At 37.4% G+C, this 26,261-nt stretch overlaps 1 protein-coding gene across 4 annotated transcripts in view; it reads right to left on the bottom strand.

Annotated features, from left to right (window-relative positions):
* Nucleotides 1–3,903: 3,903 nt before the first annotated feature.
* Nucleotides 3,904–26,261, bottom strand: part of MSR1 (macrophage scavenger receptor 1) — an 83,982-nt gene continuing 61,624 nt past the window's right edge. For all 4 annotated transcript variants that reach the window (XM_032843396.1, XM_032843394.1, XM_032843395.1 and 1 more), the window contains exons 9-10: nucleotides 15,691–15,879; nucleotides 3,904–5,237 (exon numbers count right to left, since the gene is read on the bottom strand). In XM_032843396.1, coding sequence (XP_032699287.1) covers nucleotides 5,104–5,237; nucleotides 15,691–15,879 — 323 coding nt within the window. In that variant the 3' untranslated portion in view covers nucleotides 3,904–5,103. The remainder of the gene's footprint in view (nucleotides 5,238–15,690; nucleotides 15,880–26,261) is intronic.

Here is a 26,261-nt window from a genome sequence, read left to right on the forward strand (position 1 = left end):
GACGCAAACGGAGATCAAGGGCAAACTGAAACCCACGTGGATGAGCTGGAAACCAGCCTTTCTCCCTGCCTTCGACTTGATGGTGCAGGTGGCCTGCCGGAGAAGGTGACGAGTTCCTCAAGAAGCTAACCACGGACCAGGCTCAGGAGTGAGAGGAACCCAGGCAGGCCCCAGAGGGAACTCTAGGAGCTCCAGGTTCTGCTGTCCTGCAAAGCTGGTGAACCAGCAGAGCAGTGATGCGCAGTGTAGACATGTATCAGACCCTGTTGCCCATGAAGTGACTTTCTGAATGTGAACCGTAACTGCGGCTAAACTCCCATGCAAAATGTCTTGTGTGGCCCATAATGAGCCAGAACAATGTAGGAAAGAGAATTCTGGAAAATGTAGTCCCGTATAGATGCTTTTCCTCCTCCTTCTCCTCCTCCTCTCTCTCTCTCTCTGTCTGTGTGTCTGTACACACAGACGCCTATTTATTTATTTATTTCTGGGACTACACAATGCATGGTTCTGTCCAGTGGACAACGACCCTCAGGTACCTTAGGTTCTTTTTACTTTTCCTCATTTTTTAATTTTCTTTCTGCTTCTCAGATTCAAGAGGTTCAATTGTCCTATCTTTAAATTAGTCAGTTCTTTCCTCCGGCTTGTTCATATCCGCTGCTAAACTCTTCTAGTGAATTTTTCACATTGCTAATTGTACATTTTAGATCCAAAATTTGTTTGACTCTTTTTTCTTTTCATTGATATTCTCATTTTTTTTCATTGATATTCTCATTTTAATGCATTGTTCCTGATTGCCTTTAGTTCTTTGTGTTTTTTTAAAAAATCATATTTTAGCAGTTGTTTTACTTTGTTGAGTACGTCCAACCCTGGACTTCCTCAGGGACCATTTTCTGTCAATCTGTTTTGTCCTTTTGGGGGGGTAAATTTCCTATTTCTTTGTATGACTTGGGATTTTTTGGTCGTTATTGAAAACTGGACCTTGGACTATCATGTGGTAACCCCGAAAGGCAGATTCTCCCCCTTCCCTATGGTTTGTTCTGTTTTTCTTCCTTGAAGGCTGTAGTGGTCTACTTGCTTAGTTACTTCCCAAAACTGATTTTTGCAAAGATGGTGTTCCTTATGCGGGAGGTCACTGCAGTCTCTGTTGCTTGGCTTCTGTTTCACTAGTGTCTTTGAACACCAGGAACTAGAAACCAAAAACAAGCCTCCCTTCCCCGCAAGGAACCCATAACCAAACAAAAAACACTAACAACAGCAAAAACAAAAGCCACCTGTCCCAGTCTTTGCAGATGCGCGTGTATCTTGTCCTGGGCACGTGCAGTTTTCTGCAGTCCTCTGTACACGTGGCTTTTAAAAAATGTCCTTAGAAGCTCTGCCGGGCTTTTGCTCGCAGGTCTCGTGTGATCCATCGTATGTCTCAACTGTAACCTTTGGCCCCCGGCATGTAATGGTCGTTATTGAAGTCTGTAGAGTTTTTGAGCAAGGCACGCTGCTTTTCCAGCTAGAGTTCCAAGTTGAGCACAACAGGGTTGAAGGCAAGTTTGCACCCGTCCTTCAGGGAGCCTTCATGGGAGTTCACCCTGACACACACAAGCATTTGCGAAGAAGGCTTGCCCTGCATCCTCTGCAATCGTGGGCCAGGGTTCCAAACGAGGAACCTCTGCGGTGGCTGTCTCATGACCAAATTGGGAGTGGTTAGGACAAGGGTGAGTAAAAATGCCACAGAACTTCCCTGTTGTCTGGAAGTTGCCTTTCTCTTGACTCAGCATTTGCTTAGTTGCTGTAAAATTTTGACTGTTTTCCAGAGGACTGAGGAGGTTGGTTCTGATGACTTGTACTTGTTTCTCAATGTTTCTGTGGGGGATGAGCACGTGGGGCTGCCTCTTCCACTATTTTGCTGATGTCATGCTTCCTAATTTTTCTTTCTGTTTAGGTAAATATTCTAAATAATAACCCATACCTGAAACAAATTTTTTGTTAACAGATAATACAAGTATAAAAATACATGTTACAATAAAATTCAAAAACTAGAGTACTCTATAGTAAACAAGAGTTGATGAATATCAGAAAGGAATAGTGTTCCATTTTGTGATGTGACAAGAATATTGATTCGATTAAAGAAAACCCTGTGAAAATCTGTCACCTAACATTCACTAAGGAAAAAGCAGAGTTAAAAAAAGTCAGGCTACATTGCGGTTATATGCTTGATAAAAAGCTATATCTAGTGCCAAACACATATTCCTAAAATCCCTGCGTTCCATTTGAATGTATTAAAAAAAATATCTCAACAGAAGCATCTCCTAATTGTACTCTCTGTGGAAACACTGTTACTTGTCCACCTGACGGTCATTCACTTGTTCCCATTCTCTGCCAGAATCTTGATTTCATTTAGTGAACATGGTCCCTTGACCTTTCATGAACCTTGAGCTCTTCCAACTCTGGAGAATGAATAATTGTTATTATTCTAATCCGATGATAGTAAGTTTGTATATCTCTTGCCAATGACTGGGTTAAGCATGAGCATCCTAGCAATCCTGATCACATATACATTTCCGAGGCCACAAATATTCCATTTCCCTCTTAATCACAAGCATTACTATATGATTTGTAAGAGGTATATGCCCCAAGTGCACATTTTGAACACAGACTACCATGGTTCATAATTTATGGAAAAATTGAAGTTTTTACTTGAAATTATTTGTTCAGATAACTGAGGGGAAGTATGTTTGGTTCTTAAATATCAACTGATATTCTTATTTTCTACTTCCCTATTCTTTTAAAAAATTATTTATGCACACAGCATTTATTTTGATGCATGGCTAGATAAATGGAATGCAATGATTCTGGTCAGGTGGTCTTTCCTTTTCTGCTTCCCTCTTTCCCTCTTTTATCTCCTTTTCCTCCTTCCCTCCCTCTGTCCCACCCTCCTTCCACTCTCTCTTCCATCAGTCCTTCCCCAAATCACCACTTCCTGAAGGAGTTAATGCAATTCACCATTCCAAAAGAAAGGTCCCAAATATAGTGGCAAAGTTAAGCTCTTTTCTAGACCAGATTGAGTTGAGTAACCCAATTACAAAAAGGGCTCTCTTGGTTTTAAGGACACAAATGTCTATATATAGGTGGAAAATCAGTATCCATATACCCTACATCAACATAGCATGTGGCACCCATAAGCACTGATCCCAGACATCTCGTGTAGGCTGCTATGTAAAGGATTCTTTTTATTTATTTATTTATTTTTAAGATTTTATTTATTTGGCAGAGAGAGAGAGAGATTGAGAGAGAGAGAGAGTACAAACACAAGCAGGGGGATAGCAGGCAAAGGGAGAAGCAGGCTCCCTACTGAGCAAGAAGCCCAATGCAAGACTCCATCCCAGGACCCTGCGATCATGACCTGAGCTAAAAGCACATGCTTAACCGACTGAGCCACCCAGGGGTCCCTGCAAAGGATTCCTTTTAATACTATCTTGTTTGCCGTCTGAAGGAAACACCTAGACAATGCAGTTGAGCCCAAGGACTTAATAACCCGTGGAATGTAGGGCCAGGGTTTAGAGACAGTTTGTCTAGGTTGAGAGCCCATTCTCTTAGCCACAAAATTACATTGGAGAAAATAACTCGTGTTTAACAAGTAGAAGAATGTAACATGATAAAAGGGCATTTTCAGCAGGCCATTTCCTGTACTTCCAGTTCCATGAGAATTTTTGCCTTTGCAAGCAAGAAGCAGGGAATCTACTCTGGCTACTATTTGTAGAAGTGAGACTTCAGGAGTGGAAAGAATGCATCAGCCCACGGTTTTGCTTATCGCCCTTCAAGAGAGAAGAGTGGAGCCATTCCAGACTAGTACTACTTCCTTATCACATGTCCCTTGGTGTGGCACTTAGGAAACTTAAAAATTATATGCTTCTCTGGGCTATATTATACTCGATTAGGCTTCAAGAGCAATCCCTGGTCTTTCTTCCTGTATACCTAGACAGCTGGGGACAGGCACTGGGTTCCAGGTGACCTTCCACATTCTAAGATGTACCCTGGTGATGGGCTGACCATTGGTAAGGTACTGTTTTGGCATGCGTAGGGTCACTGATCTTTGAGAGCTACAGATATCTCTCTCTGTCTCTCTTTCTCTCTCTCTCTTTCTGCTTGCAATTGTTAATGGACTCCATGAAAGGCTTCAAAGAAGGGTAGTTGAAACTACGTCTGTGCTCAAGACATTTGCATGCTGTTATTTAAAGTGGAGCCATTTAGATTGGAAAGTGTATTTACATTTTAAACACAGCATTCTGGAATGATAACAACTATTCAACTTAATTTAAAATGCACATCAAATTGAGCTCCGTGTTGAAATGACATTTTTGATCCACCAATTATCGAGACACATATAGTGATGGGGAGCCTGTGCCTTTTCTCAGAAGCCCTTTTTCTAACACATGGGTCAGTAAATACAAACAAAAACTGTCAATACATGATCACGTAAAATAATCATGTTGGTTTTCTTAATCATCATGTTATTATTGACCATGTGAAATCTGCTAAGTTTTTCATCATGCCCAGAATATATCATGAACAATGCTACCTAACAGCCAAGTTACTGCACATGCATAAATCTTAATGGCCAGATAAAACATTTCCTCAAAAAATGTGTATGGTTAGAGATTTCACAAACTTGGCACAAAAGAACTCTTCCAATCTTCTCATTATTAAGAAACTGATTAAATTAAAGTCAATTAAATAGATTACAAAGAAGACAAAAATGACAAAAATTGTCATCCTGTGAAGAGATCAGTTAAAGTCAATGGCTGGAAGGTGTTTCCATTATCATTGGCATTTGTGATCAAGAAGCCTTAAACTTCAGTATATTCCATTCAATATATGTCATTATATTAGAAATTCCATTTAGAAACCTAAAGAAGTTGAAATGGTTCAAATGCAGATCTATAGCAAGCATGAAGGTGTCCAATATGTTTATCCAGTGATTTTAAAATATTCCTTTTCTTTAGACAAAATTCCTAATCTCTTAAATATTTACTGAACTGATATTAATGGAGCAGAATAATAAAAGTATTTTTGCCACAATGATTTCACGAAGGTGAAAGAAAGTACGATACATTATAAAGTGCAAGTGACTCCAGCATCTTCAGCGTGTGAACAGCCTCTCACCCCCCATTGGCTAATTTTACAGTTTTCGATAGATGATTCTCTCCCAAAACAAAATACTTCATTCAGCCAAATTGGACCAGTACCTGCAAAAGTCAGATACAAATGCGTTAGTAAGTATGGTTTTCGGGTTTCTATCTAAGTGGGAAAAAACATTATTTTATACACTAATTTAACAACAAAGGGTCAAATATCATCTATATACAAGTTCTTAGGATTCAAAAATTAATCTCCTGCCCCTGAAAACTTATATGTTCTGTCAGTGAGTAAACTACTTAAGTACAAAGTAGTAAGAGCTATAACAAAGGTACATACACAGCTCAGTGAAATCATAAATAAAACACTGAATGGTTTGAACAGACTGGTTTTGTTTTTAGAAATAAGAAAGGAAATAAGCTTTACTGATCATAGGCATATGTTGTGACCTGATGGTCTGAGGGCATTTGTATGAGGCATTCTCTGAAATGTTACCATATATTAGAGTTCTTTTCTTGGCTTCCAGAGTTTTGCCATTTACATGTGTGGTTTACCAAATATATTATCTATTTTTATTTAAACTAAGACTAATAAAATGAGCAAAGGACTTACAAACTATCCTGAAAGAAGACCATAGATTATTAATTGCAGGCAAAGGTAGACAAAAACAAAATGGCAGAGCTAATGCTCTCTTTATCTTGAACTCTTCCACAGACTCATTAGAAGGGAAAATGGCTGTCAGCAGCAGGCTACCAGGGAGATACCGAGCTAACTAAATATGCAAACTTAACTGCCACTCTGAAGATGAGGACATTATTTTATCAATGAATACAAAAACAAGGGCATTTTGAAAGGCATCCAAGCATGCCAAAAAAAGTTCACTTTAAAAATAATGTTTGGAAATATTTTTCTGGTATTCTCTAATGATTTTCTGCATGTATCATATATAATAGTTCCCCTTTCTTTTACACTTAAGAGAGTTAGAAATGGAACCTTTGAAAAACCTCTAAATGAAAGATTGCATTAGGTTTTGTTAAATATATATCATGCAAACTTCCTGATGAGTTTTCGAGAATATTTCATGCCATCAAGAAACATGATTTAGCAGCTAAACTTCAAGAAACCCCTTAGCAAGACTGGTGGATGGTAAATAAATATCTTAATCCTTTCAGCATAATCAATAATACATTTCTTCAATCTGGATCAATATGATGTTGAAAGGTTCTCTTTTGGTCACAGAGCTGTAGAAAACCTATTTAGAAATAACTTCAGCTCAGAAACAGACCTTGTGTAGCTATGACACAGTGCTAGATGAAGACTTTTTTTTCAAAGAGGCATGTATAATGGCACACATAATGACATCCCTCTTGCTGATTTTTCAAGTATTCTGGGGATTCAGTAAGCAAGAATTTATGTACGTGGCTGATAGTGTTCATAATTATACAGTAGTAGGTGCAGATGTTAAAAAATTACAAATATTTTTATAACCACTGTGTGGATAACATTTGGCCTAATCTTAAAAAATGGACAGAGCTTTTCCATGTATAAAAATGAAGTTATTCCATATAGTGGGGGTAGCCTGAAAAGGCTTGATGTATTACAAGAGTCAATGGTATCCTGGCATCTAAAACACAAAGTACATTCATGAGGGACAAGGACTCATTGGGAAGGCTGGATAGAAAGCCAGGGCCATCCTTTACAATATTCAGAATTTTATAATAAGTCACCAAAAGAAATGATGTCATCAGAGCTATATTTTAGAAATGTATGTCTGACAGAAATGTGGAAGTTGGATTAAAGAAAAAAAATCTGTAAACCAGAAGGACATTTAACAGGATGCCTGTGGAGAGATTTCCTCTGAAGTCTCAAGTTTTTATTTACTCTTAGAATTAGATAGGAAATTTGTATTTCCACCTCTAAAATAAATTGTGCATTCACTTAATCTTTAGTAATTTGTTCCTTTACTAGAAAGATCCAAACATGGGACTAAATTATATTGAGGTTTATGCTACCAAAGTAATTAGGAACTTTGTATTGTTCATTCCATATAATAGTAATTAAATCAATCATGTCCAAACAATGTTTCTATTAGAAAAGAAAGGTTTTTCCCGGCTTATTAATTATAAAAGTAGTAACCTGGAGAGTGCAAGTATTTTTTGAAATGTTTATAAAGGAGTGAGCCCTTTCTGGCTTGAAATTTTAAGGCAGATAAAAAGGAAAAGATCCGGGAAATATAATCTCAAAATCAGAACCCTTACCAGGAATGCTGCTTTTGTTCCCAAGTTGCTCTTAGTAGGTATAACCCAGTCTCTTTTGTGTTTGTGTGTCTGTATGTGTTGAGTATATTTGTGCGTGTGCTTCTTTTTAAATATATAAAGTCTATGTAAACTTTTTGGGAGTCCCAAACAGTGACTCAAATTATAGCCAAATAATAATAATAATTGCACAAATGGTGACACTCCTCCCACGTGAATGTAGAAGAGAGTACAAACAGTGGGACATCTATAAACTATACTTATTAGATGTACAGACATTTATAAATTGTATAAATAAACATAAGTAAAACTTTTGGTCAAAGCGGGGCTCGGTCATAACGGGGGACAAGAACAGTCAGGCTCTCTGGCAGGACACAGTGATGCTTTCACTCATTTTGTAGATCAAGTCATGGGATTTAGATCTCAGCAGCGCAGAAGTCTTACAACTCAGGAAAAGAGAATTAAGAATGAGAATCCTCCCAGTGGCCATAGCACCAGCCGGGGCATCCCCATAGGGGCAGCAGAAGACAGATATTATTTTGTTGATCAATGTGCTGACGGGTGAACACAAATTTTTAGAAACAGCGGTAAAAGAATTTCTGAATGTTAGAATACCAAAGCTGTTGTCATAATAATGAGCATTTAAGCCCACTCTTTGAAGAATTAATGATGAGACTGAAAACATTCAAAGTAACTTTTGATCTGTTTTCTCATTGAATCCTCAAATGACCTTCAAAACTTAAGTGCTTTCAAAGTGCCATTTTACTGTTGAGGAAAGGGAATATCAGGAGGGATAAGTAATCCGCCCAGGGTCATGCAGCTAATACAGGATGGAGCCACCAGCCCCACCCCACGTCTGCCCTGAGCCAGTGCCTTTCATCAAGGATTCACGCAATCCCCCTCGTTCTTAGATTCAATCATTCACCCAATCTGTTTTGGGTGAACAAAATCAAAATCAAAATCTATTCGTCCTTGAACTGTGAAAGCTTCTGTTGGAGGTAGAGACAGCAACTGAGGTCACAGAGGTACTTAGCAGCAGAATTGCTACTTGGATCTAGGACCCCAGTGCCTTTTCCACCAAAAAACACATGGATAAGATCAATACGCTGTGCGATTCTCCAAGTCTGGTCTTCAGCTGTGTGCAAAAGATTCCCAGGGAACACCCTAGGCCTTTTCACATATGATCTTTAAAATTTATATCTTCTAACGACCCTGTGAAATAATGGCAATTATCTCCACATCACAGGTAAATAGTTAAACTGAGACTTGGAAAAAAAATGTGTGCTTTTCTCCAAATAACAGAAAACAGAACCAAGAAACAGAACATGACCACATTTTAAAACTTGGTGCTATTCACTGACTGCATAGAAGCCCAAACAGAGTTATAAAAATAATTTTCCAAGATTTGTTTTTATTTTTACATTAATACATTCAGGACTATTGAGCCTAAGGGAAAAATTTATTTAATATGCATTTTCCATCTCATTCCAGATTGTTTTCTGCATTAAAAATTAATTCAAAGGTAGCCTAGTATTCATAAAATTTTACCTTCATGTAAACCTCAAAGATTAAAAAACAAGTTTGTTTTTATTTCTTTACATAATAATGATCTCTCAAGGATTTTAGGTATTGCTGCTTTCATTGTTATTTGTCTCTGAACTATCTTTCCAGTTTGTGGGAAACTATGCAAAATTGACATGTACAGTTTAGATTTTTTTTTTTAATTTTCTAATCCTATCTATGTATCATCCATCTGTTTATGTACCTGACCATGTACACATCTACAATTCTCTTTACAATTTGGGGGCTGGAGGGAGGGCACATTGACTGATTTTGTATTTCCAAAAGCACACAGCTATCAATGTGTTGTCCACGACTCCTGGAATTTCATGAGGCTGGTTTGTGATGTCTGAGAATATGCTTGACCTGTGATACCATTTCCTCTTAATCTCTTTAAAAAAAAAAAAAAAACAAAAGATACTGGTATCTATTTCAAGGATTTGAGATTTTTTAATCTGATCTTGAACGACTCACCACTTTTCTGGGAAAAAAAAAAAGTCATCATATTTTATACATTAGCCAGAAAGATGGTACAGTGATGAGATTTGAGATTAGCTGCTGGGTAGATAACATGAAGAGGCAGAACCACTGTTGGTTAGAAGTCTGAATGAATTTTAATTAAATCTAGTCATGGCTTTGTGATTTGAATCTGTGTTACTTTTAAGATTTCTAGTTGGGAAGTGCTTTGTCATCAGCTTCCTCTTTGAGAGAAAAAAAGCTTTTGTTTTTCTGTGAGTTTTTTAAAACCAAAGGTAGAAACAGAGTGGGAATCAGAATCGAGGATGGGTAAACTATAGTTCTATGTTCTAGTGTAGCAGTTCTGAGGAAGACATTGATTTTCCCTGTTTTAGCAATGAGGCAGAATGAGGAGATGGGGTTGAAATAGCTATGAGATTTCATTTACCTTTAAAATTTTATAATTCTAAGATTTTAAAGAAGCAAGCTCTGTAGAAATCAAATTCTTAAGGATAAAGAACTTAGAAGGACATTCTGTTGAATGGAAAGACATAGGTTAAGGTGAGCATCTTGACCCCTCCCCCACAACCACCATGATAGTTATATAAATTTGGGCAGGTCTTGGGACAGCTGTGTCAAGTTTACTTACAGAAATTTCTCTGTGTAAATTGGGGCTATCATGTCTAGTTTCACAGGCACTGTGAGCACGAAATGAGATCATATAGTATGCACTTGATTAACAATACTATTACATACTTAGTATTGTTTTTGTTACCATAAGTAACAAAACAGGTCTATAGAGTTTTTAAACATAAAACTTTTTAACATAAAATTCACAAAAAAGTTAAAAACTCTATGGACTCCAAAACAGGTTCCTTAACACCTGACATCTGAACATCTACATTTTAAATCTTCCAGTGTACAGGGAGCAGTCTGTAAGAATTTGAGTTCTGACCCTTCATATATTTTATATCTGACATCATTTTTACTCCCATTCTCTGGAGGATAAGTTCGGAGGGACAGTTATATTTTTGATCTCCTTCAGTTTATTCTTGTATTTTTAAAACTTTCACTTTAGAAAACTGATTATGAAAGGGGTACCAATAGAAGGTGATGCTTGTGCTTAGAATTTTCTTTTTCTTTTCTTTTTTTTTTTAAGATTTTATTTATTTATTTGACAGAGATCACAAGTAGCCAGAGAGGCAGGCAGAGAGAGAGGAAGGGAAGCAGGCTCCCCGCCGAGCAGAGAGCTTGATGCCAGGCTTGATCCCAGGACCCTGGGATCATGACCTTAGCCGAAGGCAGAGGCTTTAACCCACTGAGCCACCCAGGTGCCCTAGAATTTTCTTTTGTTTCTGCTTTCAAGTTTGGAGCTGCAGTACAACATCCTGTAAACTCAGAAGATGAGCTCATTGCTCTGGGTCCAGCTCCAACTTCCTGCCTCAGTGTGCAGGCTCAGACACAGCTGGAGGACCACTGCTGTCTGATAGAGTTCACACAAGTTTGCTACCCAGAGGTCACGGGGTCCAGAGTCTAGAAAGCCTGCATGGGGAAAGAAGCGACTCACTCTCCCTACCCTGTCCCACCCCATGCCCTGACAAGCACCAGCAACCTGTCTGTGCTTCCTTAATTTTAACCTTTTTTGTCTACTCAGGAAAAAGAAAGATTACATTCCACTGTATGTAAAAGGTGCATCCAAAGGAAAGAACCTATTTATAGGAGTGGGCTCTAAGCTTTATTCCTATAAATCATTTTGCTTGCAGCTGCAAAGTAATTGTTCTTAAAGGTAACAAGGATTATCTTTGGTAAGTCAGGTTTGCTATTTTAAAACCAGAAAGAAAAAGAGTAAGCGGGGGGCGGGAGGGAGAAAACTATGTTCAGAAAATTGTGTTTTTTTCTTAAGGGGGGAATAACACAAAGGGTATAAATTTAAACTTTTTTCCTCTTGTTTCAGTTCCAGTAATAATGTATAATACAGTGTCAAACCGATTCTTCTTACTTTCCCAAGAGAACGACAAATAATTAAAACCTGAATGAAACTCTTTCATCCTTTCCCCTACCCCTCCATTCATATTTCTAAGTTTCCTTTCTGGTCGCCATCCTGCGTTCAGAATTATCTTTTCTTTTCCTCTTGAGTGAAACTATAAATTAAGGTGGAGGAGTGAAAAAACAAGGAGGAGTTGAAATAGGTTCACATAAAAAGGTTGTTTGCCATGTCTAATCCCAAATCAGCTTGCAATAGAGGCCTGTTTCTGAAAATACAACATACAATGAAGCAGATCATGAAATTTATTTCTCAGGTTCTTTTACTTGTGAACAAATAGCCTCAGTTCTATTATGTCTCCCAGATCATCTTGCTTTATTTATTATTTTAAAATTCTCATCATCATTCTTTAATTGTTTTGGGGTGGAACTCTACACAGAGTTGACATCAGAGCAGGTCTGTCTTGAGTAGAGTGAGGACACTGTTGGGAGTCCCCATATGGGGCCCTTCTTCCGTTACACTTCTATAGAGGAGAAAATCACATTCACCTCTGTGACCCTTGGAACATCACTGATGTCATAGACAACCTAACACTAGTCTGACTGACCTTTCAAAGAGGATGGCAAATAACGTTGGAATTATACAGCAGGAGCTGTTGCCAGCAGTGATCTGTGCCCCGTATCGAGCAATGCTATGAGTCAGGCTTTGTGTGGGGCGCTTTCTATATGCCAACTCATTTAAGATTCAGAGTAAATCTTACGTGGGTGTTATTATTCTTGTTTTTTTGGAACCAAAATGGAATCTCTGAGACATAAATAGCAAAGCTAAGGTTTCATCTCATATCTCCTTAGTTACAAAATTCTTAGGCTTTCCAATTCATTCCAGTAGGCACTTAAAAATGTGAAAGGAAAAACCAAAGTCAGACATACCTGGTTGTTTCACTATAATAAAACTCTAGTATAATGTATAGAATCACCAACTACCACAGATACCCAGCCTCACTAAAAATGGCCCCTCATCTTAGAGAAGCAGTCAGTTATCTAAAGAAAACTTGAGAGAACTGTCTTCACACAGCCAAATAAATAATTTCACATAAGATTAAACTCTACTGTTTCATTAATTATTTAAATGGAAAACATTTTCTTCCAATAGTTCAGAATACTTATTTCCATCTCTTCTTATCAGTACTTGAGAACTGAAATCCCTAGAGATAAAAACAGAAATGAATGAAGGCTGTGGGGAAAAGGATATTTTACTTATGAGATGAGGCCTTAATGCTAATGCAAGCGTAAGCCAATCATCTCCAATTCTGTGTACCACCTACGTTTGGAACTCAAGGGAAAACAGCTTTGTGCACTCCCAATGTTTACAGCATCATCATCAACAATAGCCAAATTATGGAAAGAGCTCAAATGTCCAACGACTGATGAATGGATAAAGATGTGGTATATATATATATATACACAGTGGAATATTACTCAACCATCAGAAGGAATGAAATGTTGCCATTTGCAATGACATGGATGGACTAGAGAGTATTATGCTGAGTGAAATAAGTCAGCCAGAGAAAGACAAATACCATATGATTTCATTCATATGTAGAATGTAAGAAACCAAACGATTGAACATAGGAAAGGGGGGAAAGAAGAGAGGGAGGCAAGCCATAAGAGACTCTTAACTATAGAGAAAAAACTGAGGGTTGTTTGGAGGGAGGCGTGTGGGGGATGGGCTAGATGGGTATGGGCATTAAGGAGGGCACTTTTTGGGATGAGCACTGGAGTGTTACATGTAAGTGATGAGTCACTAAATCCTACTCCTGAAACCATATCACACTATACGTTAACTAACTAGAACTTAAATAAGAATTTGGAATCAACAGTAATAACAATGAAAAGGAAACAGCTTTGAAATCTAAGGCACTAAGCTTCATATTCAGTGAAGAAATGAAACTGGGGAACATCTTGTTTGCCATTCTTCCATAGATCATATTTTGCCAAACCTTATTAGCTTTCCCTTAATTAAGGTACATATGCTACCCTATTGCTCTGATTTTGGTTTTTCCTTAGTAATAGATGAACGGTTTACTTCAAAATATAAGAGATTAATGAACAGCAATATGGGGCTTGTTTTGTAAAGATATAAAATTAAATGTCAACTCTTTGGATAAAGTAAGCTATAAAACTAGTCATCTTGATGAAAGTTTTTTTAGGATAGTTTTCTCTTTTTGGATTGAGCTATTTATCTCATGCTGATTATCTGAACAAATGGCAAACTATATTTCACTTTGTCAACATAGGCACATCCTAATAACTCATTCACATGTTGTTATTCCTAAAACTGAAGAATTTTAGCATCTACCAGGAGAGTAAGTCACCATCGATGAAAATTGTATGTCATCTATTTGCAACATGGCTCTTCACTTCATACATGCTAATAGTCATTTGAAATGTTTTAGATGATTAAATATTTGAAATAAATGGCCGTTTATGCTGTAGGTCTTAGTTCCCATAGAAATAAATTCTGTCCCCATACAACACTGGAAACTCAGATTGGCAGCTTGGTTTTGCTAAATGATTGACTGATTGATTTGATCTCTAGTGACCAAGAGTTGGGGATTTTTAAATTTTGTTTTCTTCTTCTCTGGAGGAAAAAAAAAAAAAAGTCAGGCTTATTGACTTTAAAACCTTTTGCTTTTTACAGGTGCAAGAATGATTTTAGTCCCGTACTTTCCAACCTGGGGAGAAAATTCTGAAAATGTAGTAGAGATGGAACATATGGAAATTCCAAACATCTATTTAGTTGTAGCAAATTACAGATCTTTTCTATTTCTTTTGTTTCTTCTATTCAAACCTATAAGGGACAAATAAAAAACTGGGCCGGGGCTGAAATTCTCACCATCGCCACTCTCTTTTGTCTTATCTCACTTCTTCATAGGAGGCTAAATGATATTTCTGACTTCCAAAGACTTTGGAACCTGGATCTTTGCTTTAATTTAGCTTTTAAATCTGATACAGTGAGTTCATTTAGGTAAAGGAACAAAGATATAACTGTGAACTCTCATTAGTACTATTCACCTGTTTAGCACAATGCTGACCCATAGTCATAGCATAACATTACTTAATATCTTTTACGGATTTAAGAAATCTGTCTTATACTGTTGCAGTTTTTTTATATTTGATACATTGCCCTATTTTATCACTATAGACAAAATAGCAGCAACACCAGATAATCTAATCTCTATAATTTTGCACACAATTTCTTCTTGCCCATATCTGTCTAAAACAACACTTATAAAATCAACAGGGCCTTTTTTTTTTTTTTTGGTCAACATCAACTTCAGAGAAACCAATTATTTATTTATCAGATTTGGACGGTGGAACAAATAAGTAAAAAATACTGACTTTAAAAGTCTAATTTATATGGTTACTTTTTTCTAATCTCTTTGTCATTTAGGATTGAAGCACTTGTATGTTTAATTATGCATAAAGCCTATATTTTAAGGTACCCGTTTAGAAAAAAAAAAAAATGAGACATTAAAAATGTCACGAGTATACATTCAAATCTTTTGTCCTCTGCAAATTTTCTTCCCAGCTCTCTAATACATTTATAGGTTATTGAGCCATCCAGGTAAAAATACACAAATGCACGCAACAAAAGAATTATTCAATGTTTTACCAACCTCAGATAGAGGGGAAAGTAACTTTCCTCTTCCCTTATTTCTCACCATGTCTTAAAGGATTTGGAGAAATCATAAGTAGTAGGTATGCAGAACCCATGTAATTGCTTCTTTCTCTTTCATGGTTCCTCACGGTCCTTTCAGAACACAGGTGTTCCACCAGGCACCAAGGATAGCTCTCATTTCTGTGAGATACAACCTGGAGGTAACAGCACAAGCTGATGCCCTCCTCTCCAGTCACACAGAAGAGAGAAGATGAGTGAGCACATGGGATTGCTCAGATGCCCACAAAACCCAGACGCATCAAGTGAGCTTCCCAGGATTGTCTGTAGTTCACTTGTCACTATTTCTCCTGTTCTACTTTGCCAGTCTTTCTGTTTTCCTCATGTTAGTGTTCTCCACCTAACCAGATGAGTCTAAATAAATTTTAAACATTAAAGATTGTCTGATAGCATATGTCATTTAAAAAATATCTTTCTTTTCATTTCTGCCTTCTAGGAAAAGCCATTCAAAAAACTCCTGTATAGGATTTTTCTTCCTATTTTGTATGTTCCTGCTGCTACTTTATTCTATGTACTAGAGAATGCCTACATTTCATTTAAATATGTGTGTGTGTTTATCTTTTTAATTACCTTGTCCAAAGCGAGCTCCTTTATGCACAGTTTGAACGCCTTGGTATCCCAAACTCCTACAGATGACCTGTCCACCTCGCAGTTCCCAGTGGTCGTCACACACTGTGCCCCACTGACCATTGTGGAAAATCTCCACTCTCCCCTCATGAGGACCTCTACCGCCAACCAGTCGTACTGTCTTAAATGGAGCTGTAACAAAAACAAATGGTGGTTAATTATATATAAATATTGTTTTATAATACTTAAAAAATTAACATTTTTCCCAGTAAGTTGCTATGGAAATAAATATTAAACTTTCTAGCACCACCTGTTGGTAAAGAGTTTAATTACAAGTATTGCATTAGTCAAAACTGAAGAATAAAATCTATTCTCTGTTTCAACATTTATGAGTTACATATAAAATTTATATAAGTTATACATAGGAGAAAACGTCAAAGATCACATTCCAATGACTTTAAAGTTCAATAGCTACAAGTTTGTTAATGTCCTGTAGACTTTTCATACTATTTTGAAAAATTTATATAACGAATTGATTTATTTTCTTGCCACAATAACACACAAACTGGAACACAAAATCCAGTAACTTTTTGATATAGGAGGTTGAGGAGAAGATAGTTTATAATATTATAAACACAAAAATAGATGACCAAACATCCTATCTTTTACCAAGAGAATCAAGATAACCATAGTGATGATATTTATTACTTTGGATATTTTGAGAAATCACTAAATCAATAAATGCTATGAAGAAATATACCAAGTTTGTAATTATAAAAATAATTTTGTTCTTCAATTTTTAGTCAATCTGCTATATACAATAAACTTTTATACAATTTTGATCATGTGCAATTTTAAATATGAAATGACGCCTACTTTTCAAAATACACATTATGAACCTAGAGACAGAAGAATAAAAGTGTGTAATTAATATTAAAAAAACAGGTCACTTGGAGAATCAAGCTTTCTTTTTCTTTTTTTTTTAAGATTTTATTTATTTATTTGATAGAGATCACAAGTAGGCAAGAGAGGCAGGCAGAGAGAGAGGGAGGAAGCAGGCTCCCTCCTGAGCAGAGGGCCTGATGCGGGGCTCGATCCCAGGACCCTGAGATCATGACCTGAGCCAAAGGCAGAGGCTTAACCCACCGAGTCACCCAGGCACCCCGAGAATCAAGCTTTCTTTGAAGAATTTATATTTTAGTAAGTATTTTTTAAAAAAATCATTTGGCTGAAGAACAGAATGAAAGGCAGAGACAAAGTATTTTTTAAAAATTAAGATAGTGCCAAATAAAAATAATAGTATTCTCTAATAATCATAAAAAGCCAATGAATAAGTGCAGTTCTATTTAAATCTTTCCAAATACAAGTTTGAGAAACACTGTAGTATAAAAAAACAAGCTATAACTATCAACAAAAATATCCCTCCAATGTGAAAATGGAGTATTAGGAAATGAGTTTACAAAGCTCAATAATTCAAGACATATCCAGTAACTTTTTTTTTTTCTAACTGGAATAAATTTTGTTAAAACCATAATCTAGTAACAAGTAAAGAAAATCAGCCATTTCCTATGACAAAACTGACTGAACCATACAGAACATAAAAAGCTAACATGCTAATATGTAGTATTACAATTATAATTATTTTCTTGATTCTTCCAAAATAGAATTCAGTGCAAAATACTGAACTAATGTAATCATGCCCAAGTGCATAAGCCATTCCTCACTTAATAAAATGAGTATAAAACATTCTTAAAAGGAAAATAATTTGTTATTACAGTATTCAAACTTTCAATTACCAGATAAAATACCCATGTGACCCAATCATTCACTATAATTGCCTAAGAAAATAGGAAACAATTATCCAGGAGTGGATTGTTTGAAGTTTTAAAATATTATAGTCATGTAGTATTAACTAGTGCTACCCCGAAATGTTTGTTTTTACAAAAGTCAAATATAGCCGAGCATATGTTTATCATGATGCTGTGACAAAACACACATCATATTCAAACATTTGATTATATGAGGTTGATGGTCTTATCACCCAAATAACTCAGTGAAAGCGTTCTCAGTGTGCATTCCTTATCTCCCAAAATGTTATTAAGAAGACTGGCATGTCCTGGGACAGTCTCAAACTTTGGTATCTGTCTCAGTCTGTTCACGCTTTAACAGAATACCACATGCTGGCTGGCTTGAACAACAGACATTTATTTCTCACAGTTCTAGAGCCTGGAAGTCCAAACCAAGATGGTGGCATATTTGGCGGCCAGCTTCTTGTATTGTAGACAGTTAACACATTTCTAGAGTAAGAGTAGGGAGTCATTTCCTTGTTGAAGGTGAATTTTGAGCAAAGACAGTAAGTCTAGACCATAAAAGATATTTTAGTAATCTTAGTGTATTTATGCAATACTAATTATAAATGTGTTTAGATCTGTGTTCTTTTCTAGATCTGTGACTTCAGAGAATAACAAAAGCAAAAAACCAAGAGTTGGATAATCTGGATTTTAGTTCAGATTTCTGTGACCTTATTAAACCATGTAACCACTCTAACACCAAATTTTACAACTGTTAAAAAGAGAAAATGATTATTTGCTGTTAGTTATGTGTTCTCAGTTAATGCACAAAACTTCGTGCCAGGTATTTTCCTGGGTTCCAGGAATTATATGAATAAAACAGGTATTCTGCCTTTAGGATTTTTGAGGTCATTGTGGAAGTTAGAAGAAATAGTGCATTTTTTATTTTTTATTTATTAATTTAAAAAGTTTATTTAAGGAATTTCCAAAACTGAACATGGAACTTGAACTCACCACTCTGAGATCAAGAATACCTGCTTTCCTGACTTAGCCAGCCAGGCACCCTGAAATAGTTCATTCTTTAATTTAGCTTACGAATATAAGTTCTTAATTTTACAAGTTAAAAACATTTTGAGGTTTATGTTTTGTGATGAAAGCATTGGCATGAATATTATCTGTGATATTAATTACTTAATTCATGAAAAAAATTTTGTTTTACTAATTCCCTTTCTAATGCTTATGCTTCTCAAAAAGTTCTCAACCAATTGGGATAATTTTCTGCAGATAGACAAAACATACTCTCTAATTTCAGATGTGCATATGAGCTTTATTTCCAAACATGAGTTTGTTTACTATTTTGAAGGGACCCTTCTATACCAGTAATGAGTCAACTAGGGTCCAGGGACCAATTACAGCCTGCTGTCTGTTTTGTAAATAAAGCTTCTGCACAGCAAAGGAAACAGTCAACAAAACAAAGAGGCAACCCACAGAATGGGAGAAGATATTTGCAAATGACAGTACAGACAAAAGGTTGATATCCAGGATCCAAACTTATCCAAACTTAAGAAGTTTAAGAACTTCTTAAACTCAACACACACAAAACAGATAATCATGTCAAAAAATGGACAGAAGACATGAACAGACACTTCTCCAATGAAGACATACAAATGGCTATCAGACACATGAAAAAATGTTCATCATCACTAGCCATCAGGGAAATTCAAATTAAAACCACATTGAGATACCACTTTACACCAGTTAGAATGGCCAAAATTAGCAATACAGGAAACAACGTGTGTTGGAGAGGATGTGGAGAAAGGGGAACCCTCTTACACTGTTGGTGGGAATGCAAGTTTGGTGCAGCCACTTTGGAGAACAGTGTGGAGATTCCTCAAGAAATTAAAAATAGAGCTTCCCTATGACCCTACAATTGCACTACTGGGTATCTACCCCAAAGATACAGATGGAGTGAAAAGAAGGGCCATCTGTACCCCAATGTTTATAGCAGCAATGGCCACGGTCGCCAAACTGTGGAAAGAACCAAGATGCCCTTCAACGGATGAATGGATAAGGAAGATGTGGTCCATATACACTATGGAGTATTATGCCTCCATCAGAAAGGATGAATACCCAACTTTTGTATCAACATGGACGGGACTGGAAGAGATTATGCTGAGTGAAATAAGTCAAGTAGAGAGAGTCAATTATCATTATCATATGGTTTCACTTATTTGTGGAGCATAAAAAATAACATGGAGGACATGGGGAGATGGAGAAGGAAAGGGAGTTGAGGGAAACTGGATGGGGAGATGAACCATGAGAGACTATGGACTCTGAAAAACAATCTGAGGGTTTTGAAGGGTCAGGGGGTGGGAGGTTGGGGGAACCTGGTGGTGGGTATTATGGAGGGCACGCATTGCATGGAGCACTGGGTGTGGTGCATAAACAATGAATTCTGTTACACTGAAAAGAAATAAATAATTTAAAAAAAAGGTTTTATTGGAATTCAACCATGCCCATTAGTTTACATAGTGCCTAATGCTGCTTTTAGGCTACAACAGGAGCGGTAAATAGTTGTGACTGAGACCTTCTGGCATGAACAACAAAAATATCTACTATCTTGCATGCAGAAAAAGCTGGCCAACCCCTGGTATAGGGGAACACACAATATGCAGGCTAGAATGAGAGGATTTTTTTTTTTTTTAAGATTATTTATTTATTTATTTGACAGACAGAGACCACAAGTAGGCAGAGAGGCAGGCAGAGAGACACGGAGGAAGCAGGCTCCCTGCCGAGCAGAGAGCCCGATGTGATGCGGGGCTGGATCCCAGGACCCTGGGATCATGACCTGAGCCAAAGACAGGGGCTTTAACCCACTGAGCCGCCCAGGCATTCCTGACAGAGGATTTCTGTAGGAATACTCCTGCCAGGGATCCTGGAGCAAAGAATATCATGACTCATCGCTGCTTTCCCCTCCAGTCTGACTGTGAACCCCTCCATCCCTACACTTCTTGCTCCTTTTATTTCAGTTATATAAGTTCTTATATTTCCCAGATAACCCTTATTCTCCCATATTTCTGGGGCTTTGATCCCTGTCTGGAATGCTCACTCACACCCATCCTTCCCACACACACCTTCCAGTTCTCTACTTTCAATCCCAGGGTTGGGATAGGGTTCCCTCTTCCAACTTCCATAGCACTCCTGACCCACCAGAGCGCTGCACACTTGTTAATTTCCTCCACAAAATTAAGATCTTTACAGTTAACATTTCAACACCTGACAGAACGCAGGTTTTCACTTAGGAATCCATGAAGAGTTATGGTATGTATGTATGTATGTATGAAAGAAAGAAAGAAAGAGAAAGAAAAGAAAGAAAGGAAGAAAGAAAAGAAAAAGAAAGAAAGAAAGAAAGAGGGAAAGAAAGAAGGAAAGAAAGAAAAAAATCACTGTGAGCTCTTCCTGATATGCAAACTGCATTGCCTGAGTGGATTAAGTTGGTAAACATTTAAAATATCAAACAACAGAAGACAGAGAATCCAGTATTTCACAAGTCTCTACAGGGAATACTGTTTCTATGTATAGAAGCAATAAGGTAAAATCATAAAGGAAAAACTGGTTTAACAGAGCTAAACACATCGGGAAAAAACCTATGTGACTACTGAGAGCCCCCCAAGGCGGAGGATGATCGGAACCCTTATGCATTCTAAAATGGTTTTGCAGGTTCAGAGGATTTATTTCTTATTGGCAGACTAATGTTAAATAGAATCTTGGGACTAAATGTCAATTCAATTTACAATGAGAAATGTAATTGCCTCAAAATCTGAAATATTTGTATCTGTTTGACAAGGCCATTTTCTCCCCACAGGCAATCTGCCTAGGAAGTCAAATTCCAATCAGTGAACTATTGGCTTAATTAATTTATTAATTTACAGTGAGACACAGCAGTGAGGTTCTGCCCCTGGGACCGACCAACACTGTTTGGTTAACACATTTTTCTTTATATATGTTAAAACATTCAATCGGGTGAGGTGATTTGACATATCTCTACTCTGATTCACTGTAGTTTCATTTTCTACAAGCAATCTCACTCTTCTTATATCCCAGCTCTGAAGGGAAGATAGGTACTGATCATTTCTATGTAGTCTTAAAAGTCTGTATATAAAATGAAAACTATATAAAATATTTATTATAGTAATAGTTTATTCATATTTCTATGAATGTAAGATACCAAAAGAAAAATACGTAATAGAGCAGATAATTTACAAAAGGTTTTGTAATTTAATCTGAAGAAATAGTTCCACATATAAAAGTTAACAATTTTGGAGGTTATTTTTGCTTTGTTTACTGTAAGCTTATTTTAAAAAATATTTATTTATTTATTTGACAGAGAGAGAGAGAGAGAGAGCGCGCACAAGCTGGGGGAGCAGCAGGCAGAGGAAGAGGGAGAAGAGACTCCCTGCTGGGCAGGGCTCGGGACTTGATCCCAGGATCCTAGAATCACAACCTGAGACAAAGGCAGACGCTTAACTCTCTGAGCCACCCAGGTGTCCCTAAAAATAACCCTTGAGGAGTTTAGTTATTTCAACTATTATCATATCATTTACCTCATGGTCATGGTTTATTGGAATTAGGATTTAGGGTTAAATTTATTTCAGTGGTATTTATTATATTTGCGTTCCAACTGTTAATAAATTAAAAAAAATCTGATTGTGGTTTAACCTGGAAGTCCTCACAATGTGGCTAAATTCCTCTAGAAAGGGAGGTATTTAGGTATGAAAGAAAGGTACAACCTGGGCATCAGATGTTTGGAGAAGCGGAGTTAAATTTCTCCGGAAAAGTATCGTAACAGATTTTGAATCTTACTCTGGAAGTCAAAGGAGACAAATGTTTTGGGAATCCCTTGAGAGAGCAGAGAACAAGGTAGGTGGAGAGAGTCTCAGGGGAGAGTCAGTAGGCAGCGTAGCCTGATGGCAGTGGGGAGAATGAGAATGTCCAGTGAGGACATTTGAGGTCTAAGCTGGCTGGGAATTTCAAGACAGTAAAGTCTGAGGTTGAACTTTATACTGTAGACTGTTCTGCTTACATTTTTCTATTACAACTAAACCTTCAGTAAAATCCTCTTAGATCCCCAGGTGGAGCGGCTAGGGTACTTCCTCAACTGAAGGGAGAGATGTGGAGCTCATTGTGTAGTGAGTGGTGTGGAAAGAAAGCAACCGCCAAAGATCCTAGGTTCTTAGGTTTCTAAGGCAACTGTAACAAACGATCACATTGTGTGGCTGAAAACAGCAAATTTAGGGGTGCCTGGGTGGCTCAGGTCATGATCTCAGGGTCCTGGGATAGAACCCTGCATCAGGCTCCCTGCTCACTGGGGATCTGCTTCTCCCTTTCCCTCTTCTTCCCCACCCCTCATGTGTATTTTCTTTCTCTTTCAAATAAATAAATAAAATGCTAAAAAATAATAATAACAATTCCCTCACAGTTCTGGAGGCCAGAAGTCTGAAATCAAGACATCCACTGGACCATGTTCCTTTTGAGGGCTCCAGGGAGAAATCCTTTCTTGCATTTTCCTAGCTCCTCGTGGCTCCTGGCATTTAGTGACATTTCTTGGCTTATAACTACATCAGTCCAATCTCTGCCTCAGTCTTCTTCCTGTATCTGTGTGTCCTTCTCTTCTTAGAAGGACACTAGTCATTTGATTTAGGGCCCACCTGAATCCAATATGACCTCTTCTTAGCTTAATCACACCTGCAAAGATGCTACTTCCAACTAAGGTCACATTCTGAGATTTCACATGGATATGAAATTTCCTGTATTTTCCTCAGACTATTTTACACAGGAGGCACTTGAATTTGCCTTAGAACACGAGTTTGGCGCTCAGTTTTATTTCATTATTAAAGAATAAACCGAACCTCAAGATCTGGGGACTACAGAATAGCTGGGTAGTAGATATTTTGGCTAGACCGGAAATGAGCAAAGTCCCCCATGATTACACTGAACGTCCATAGTTGAACTGCTGAATAACTAAAATAAAGATTGAGAATCTGTTGCTTCAAAACACAAGGTGCTAAACTCAGATGGTACTGAGTAAATCTAACTTAATTATGAATATGAGTAAATTACTTCCATGTATGAAAATTAAAAAGTAGCAGAAGGCTATTATTTCTTATGTTTTCTTTGTCAGTTTTTGAGGTGAGTTTGAATCAAATAAAACTTTAAGAGAATCTTGCTCAAAAAAAGTGGTAAATACTTAAGATGAACGAAGAACTTTGTGTTTAAAAGGAATACCTCCCTAGTTGTGCAGATCTCCACAAAGCGGTGGTGGTGAAGGTAAGTTTATGTGGGGGAAAAACAAACAAAACGGAAAGGCTGAGTAAACTGGCATGGCTGGGAGTGTAAGCTGTCCTCAGAGTATCTGGAGCTATAATGTTGCCTCTACTACTGGATTTCCAAACTGCCAATTAAACAGACATGTCTGCCTTTCAAAGACCAGATTGTGTTCTTCAAAGGACCATGTGCATATCTTAGGGTATTTATTATCATTTTAGAATAATTTTGTTATTAATACTTCATTTCTACATGAGTCTCAGTTTTCAGAGTTACTTAGGAGAACTGTAAAAACATTGACAAAGGGGAATTTTACCTACCTATTTTTAGACTGTTTACAGTTTTGCTCTTCACTTAAAACCATACAGCACAGAAATAAGCAATCCAGGAAGATACTGAACAGAGCTGATTTAGAACATGCACATCACAAATGGGCATAAATTACATGATCGTTCTTTCTGAGTTCTGAAAATGTAGGCCTCAGCCAGACCCTGGAAAGTTCCTGTGTCCATCTTTATAATCTGTTACATCTGTTATAATCGGACATTGATAGTGATTTACCCCACATGATCCTTCACTTGCCTATTCATAAAATACTATAATAACACCTACCTCCGACGACCGACATTTTGAAAAATGTATTTTAGGCTAGAAAGTACTATAGAAAAATAGTGCCAGAATTATTAATTATATTTCATTCTGAATGTTATTCTCGGAAACCAAAATCATAGACTGTAGGGATTTTGAGGTGTGGATTTTGTAGTGAAAAATGTCTTAAATTCAGCCCAAGAAAAGTTAATCTGTCCAGTTGTTGGCAAGACTGACAACTCAGAACAGGTTCTTTGACTTTTCATGAGGAGAAAATTATCTTCTAAAATAACTGTTTGCCCCTTGAATTGGATCTGGAGGTAAATTAAAAGAAAATATACGTTCTCCTTGGCCTTGGGTGCTGTATTTTGTTTACACTTGTAACTGTTCAGAGCTCTGAGATGTTATCAGGACAGCGTCACTGGGATTCGTGGGAGACATTAGTGTTAAAAGTCTCCACTCCACCGTCATTTGACAGGAAAAGCCTTGATTTCTGTCCAACAGCTGTGTCCACAGATATTTAAACACAGATCACTTGATGCCTCAAAAACCCCCAAAATGCGTGGCTTCTCTCTCCTTCAAGAAACGTTACTTCCGTTTGCTTAGCTTAAATTTTGGCTGTTTTAGTGTCATCAAAGTAGAAGAAGAAAAAATTATGGGATAGCAAATTTTATTTGGATAATAACAGAAAGAAAAGCAGGAAAAAACAACACTGTAAAGTGTGGGTTCTCAGGTTGAGGTACGAAATGTTTTATTTCAAAAGAGAGGGTCCCAGTGTTTATTCACCAGAGAAGGGGCTTGGTCTGTACAGGAAACAGGATGCTTCTCTACGTGAGAAGCCAGGAGACCGGGGCCCTAGTCTCAGTTGTGCTATGAACTTCCTTTATGACCTTAGATGATTTGTATTTCTTCATATGTTATGACACCTTTTGTAATCACCTCAGAACTTTTGTGTGAACTGTTTTGGTCCATGAATGTACTTTGAAGAGGTGTGAGAAAGAAAGTTAAGTTACAGGGCGCCTGGGTGGCTCAGCTGTTTGGGCGACTAGCTTTGGCTCAGGTCATGATCTTGGGAGTCCCAGGTTCTAGTCCCACATCAGGCTGCCTGCTCATCGGGGAGTCTGCTTCTCCACCTGATCTTCCCCCATTTTGTGCTCCCTCTCTCTCTCTCTCTCTCACTCTTGTCCTCTCTCTCAAATAAAAATCTTTTTAAAAAAAGATGCAATATAATGTGATAAAGTTTTAAAATGAGATAAACCAAGATTCAGATTCCTCCCAATAAATACTAGCTGTGTGATTTTGCACAGATTACTTCATGTTCTAAATCCTCAGGGGGAAAAACAGCAGAGCGATTGGTTTCTTGTGAGGATGAAGTGAAGGAGACCACACAAAGTGCCCTGCAGAGCACCTGGCCCAGAAGGGTCACTCTTTGCACTGCAGACATTAGTGTTATTAGTGTTACTATTTCTTAAAAATTCAGATTTCTGGCCTAGTGACTGGGAAAAGGTGATGGTAGCCCTAAAGTATCTCTCTAGTATTAAAGAAGAAATTTTCAACAACTTGTGCTTCGGAATTCCAAGGAGAGATTTTGGAAATCACAACATACTGGTCCAAACCCAAGGGCCTGAAATAAGCATCTGTGTATGTTGGGTCCAGCCATCGTATATGATAGAAGCCTTAGAGGTTGTTCTGATGCTCACCAGAGCCTGAGAACTACTGGGGAAATGATACAAGAACACGGTGTGGTTACTCAAGACAGTTCTAAACCTCTCACATTATGGAGGAATTGACCTAATATGTTGCTGTCTGATAGGCACTCAGCACTTAACAAGAGTGCTATTGAACAGTATGTAATAGCAAAGTTAGGTTAGT

The sequence above is a fragment of the Lontra canadensis genome, unplaced genomic scaffold (genome assembly GCF_010015895.1).
Source record: "Lontra canadensis isolate GAN:19392208 unplaced genomic scaffold, GSC_riverotter_1.0 scaffold139, whole genome shotgun sequence".
In the NCBI taxonomy this organism is placed as follows: Eukaryota; Metazoa; Chordata; class Mammalia; order Carnivora; family Mustelidae; genus Lontra; species Lontra canadensis.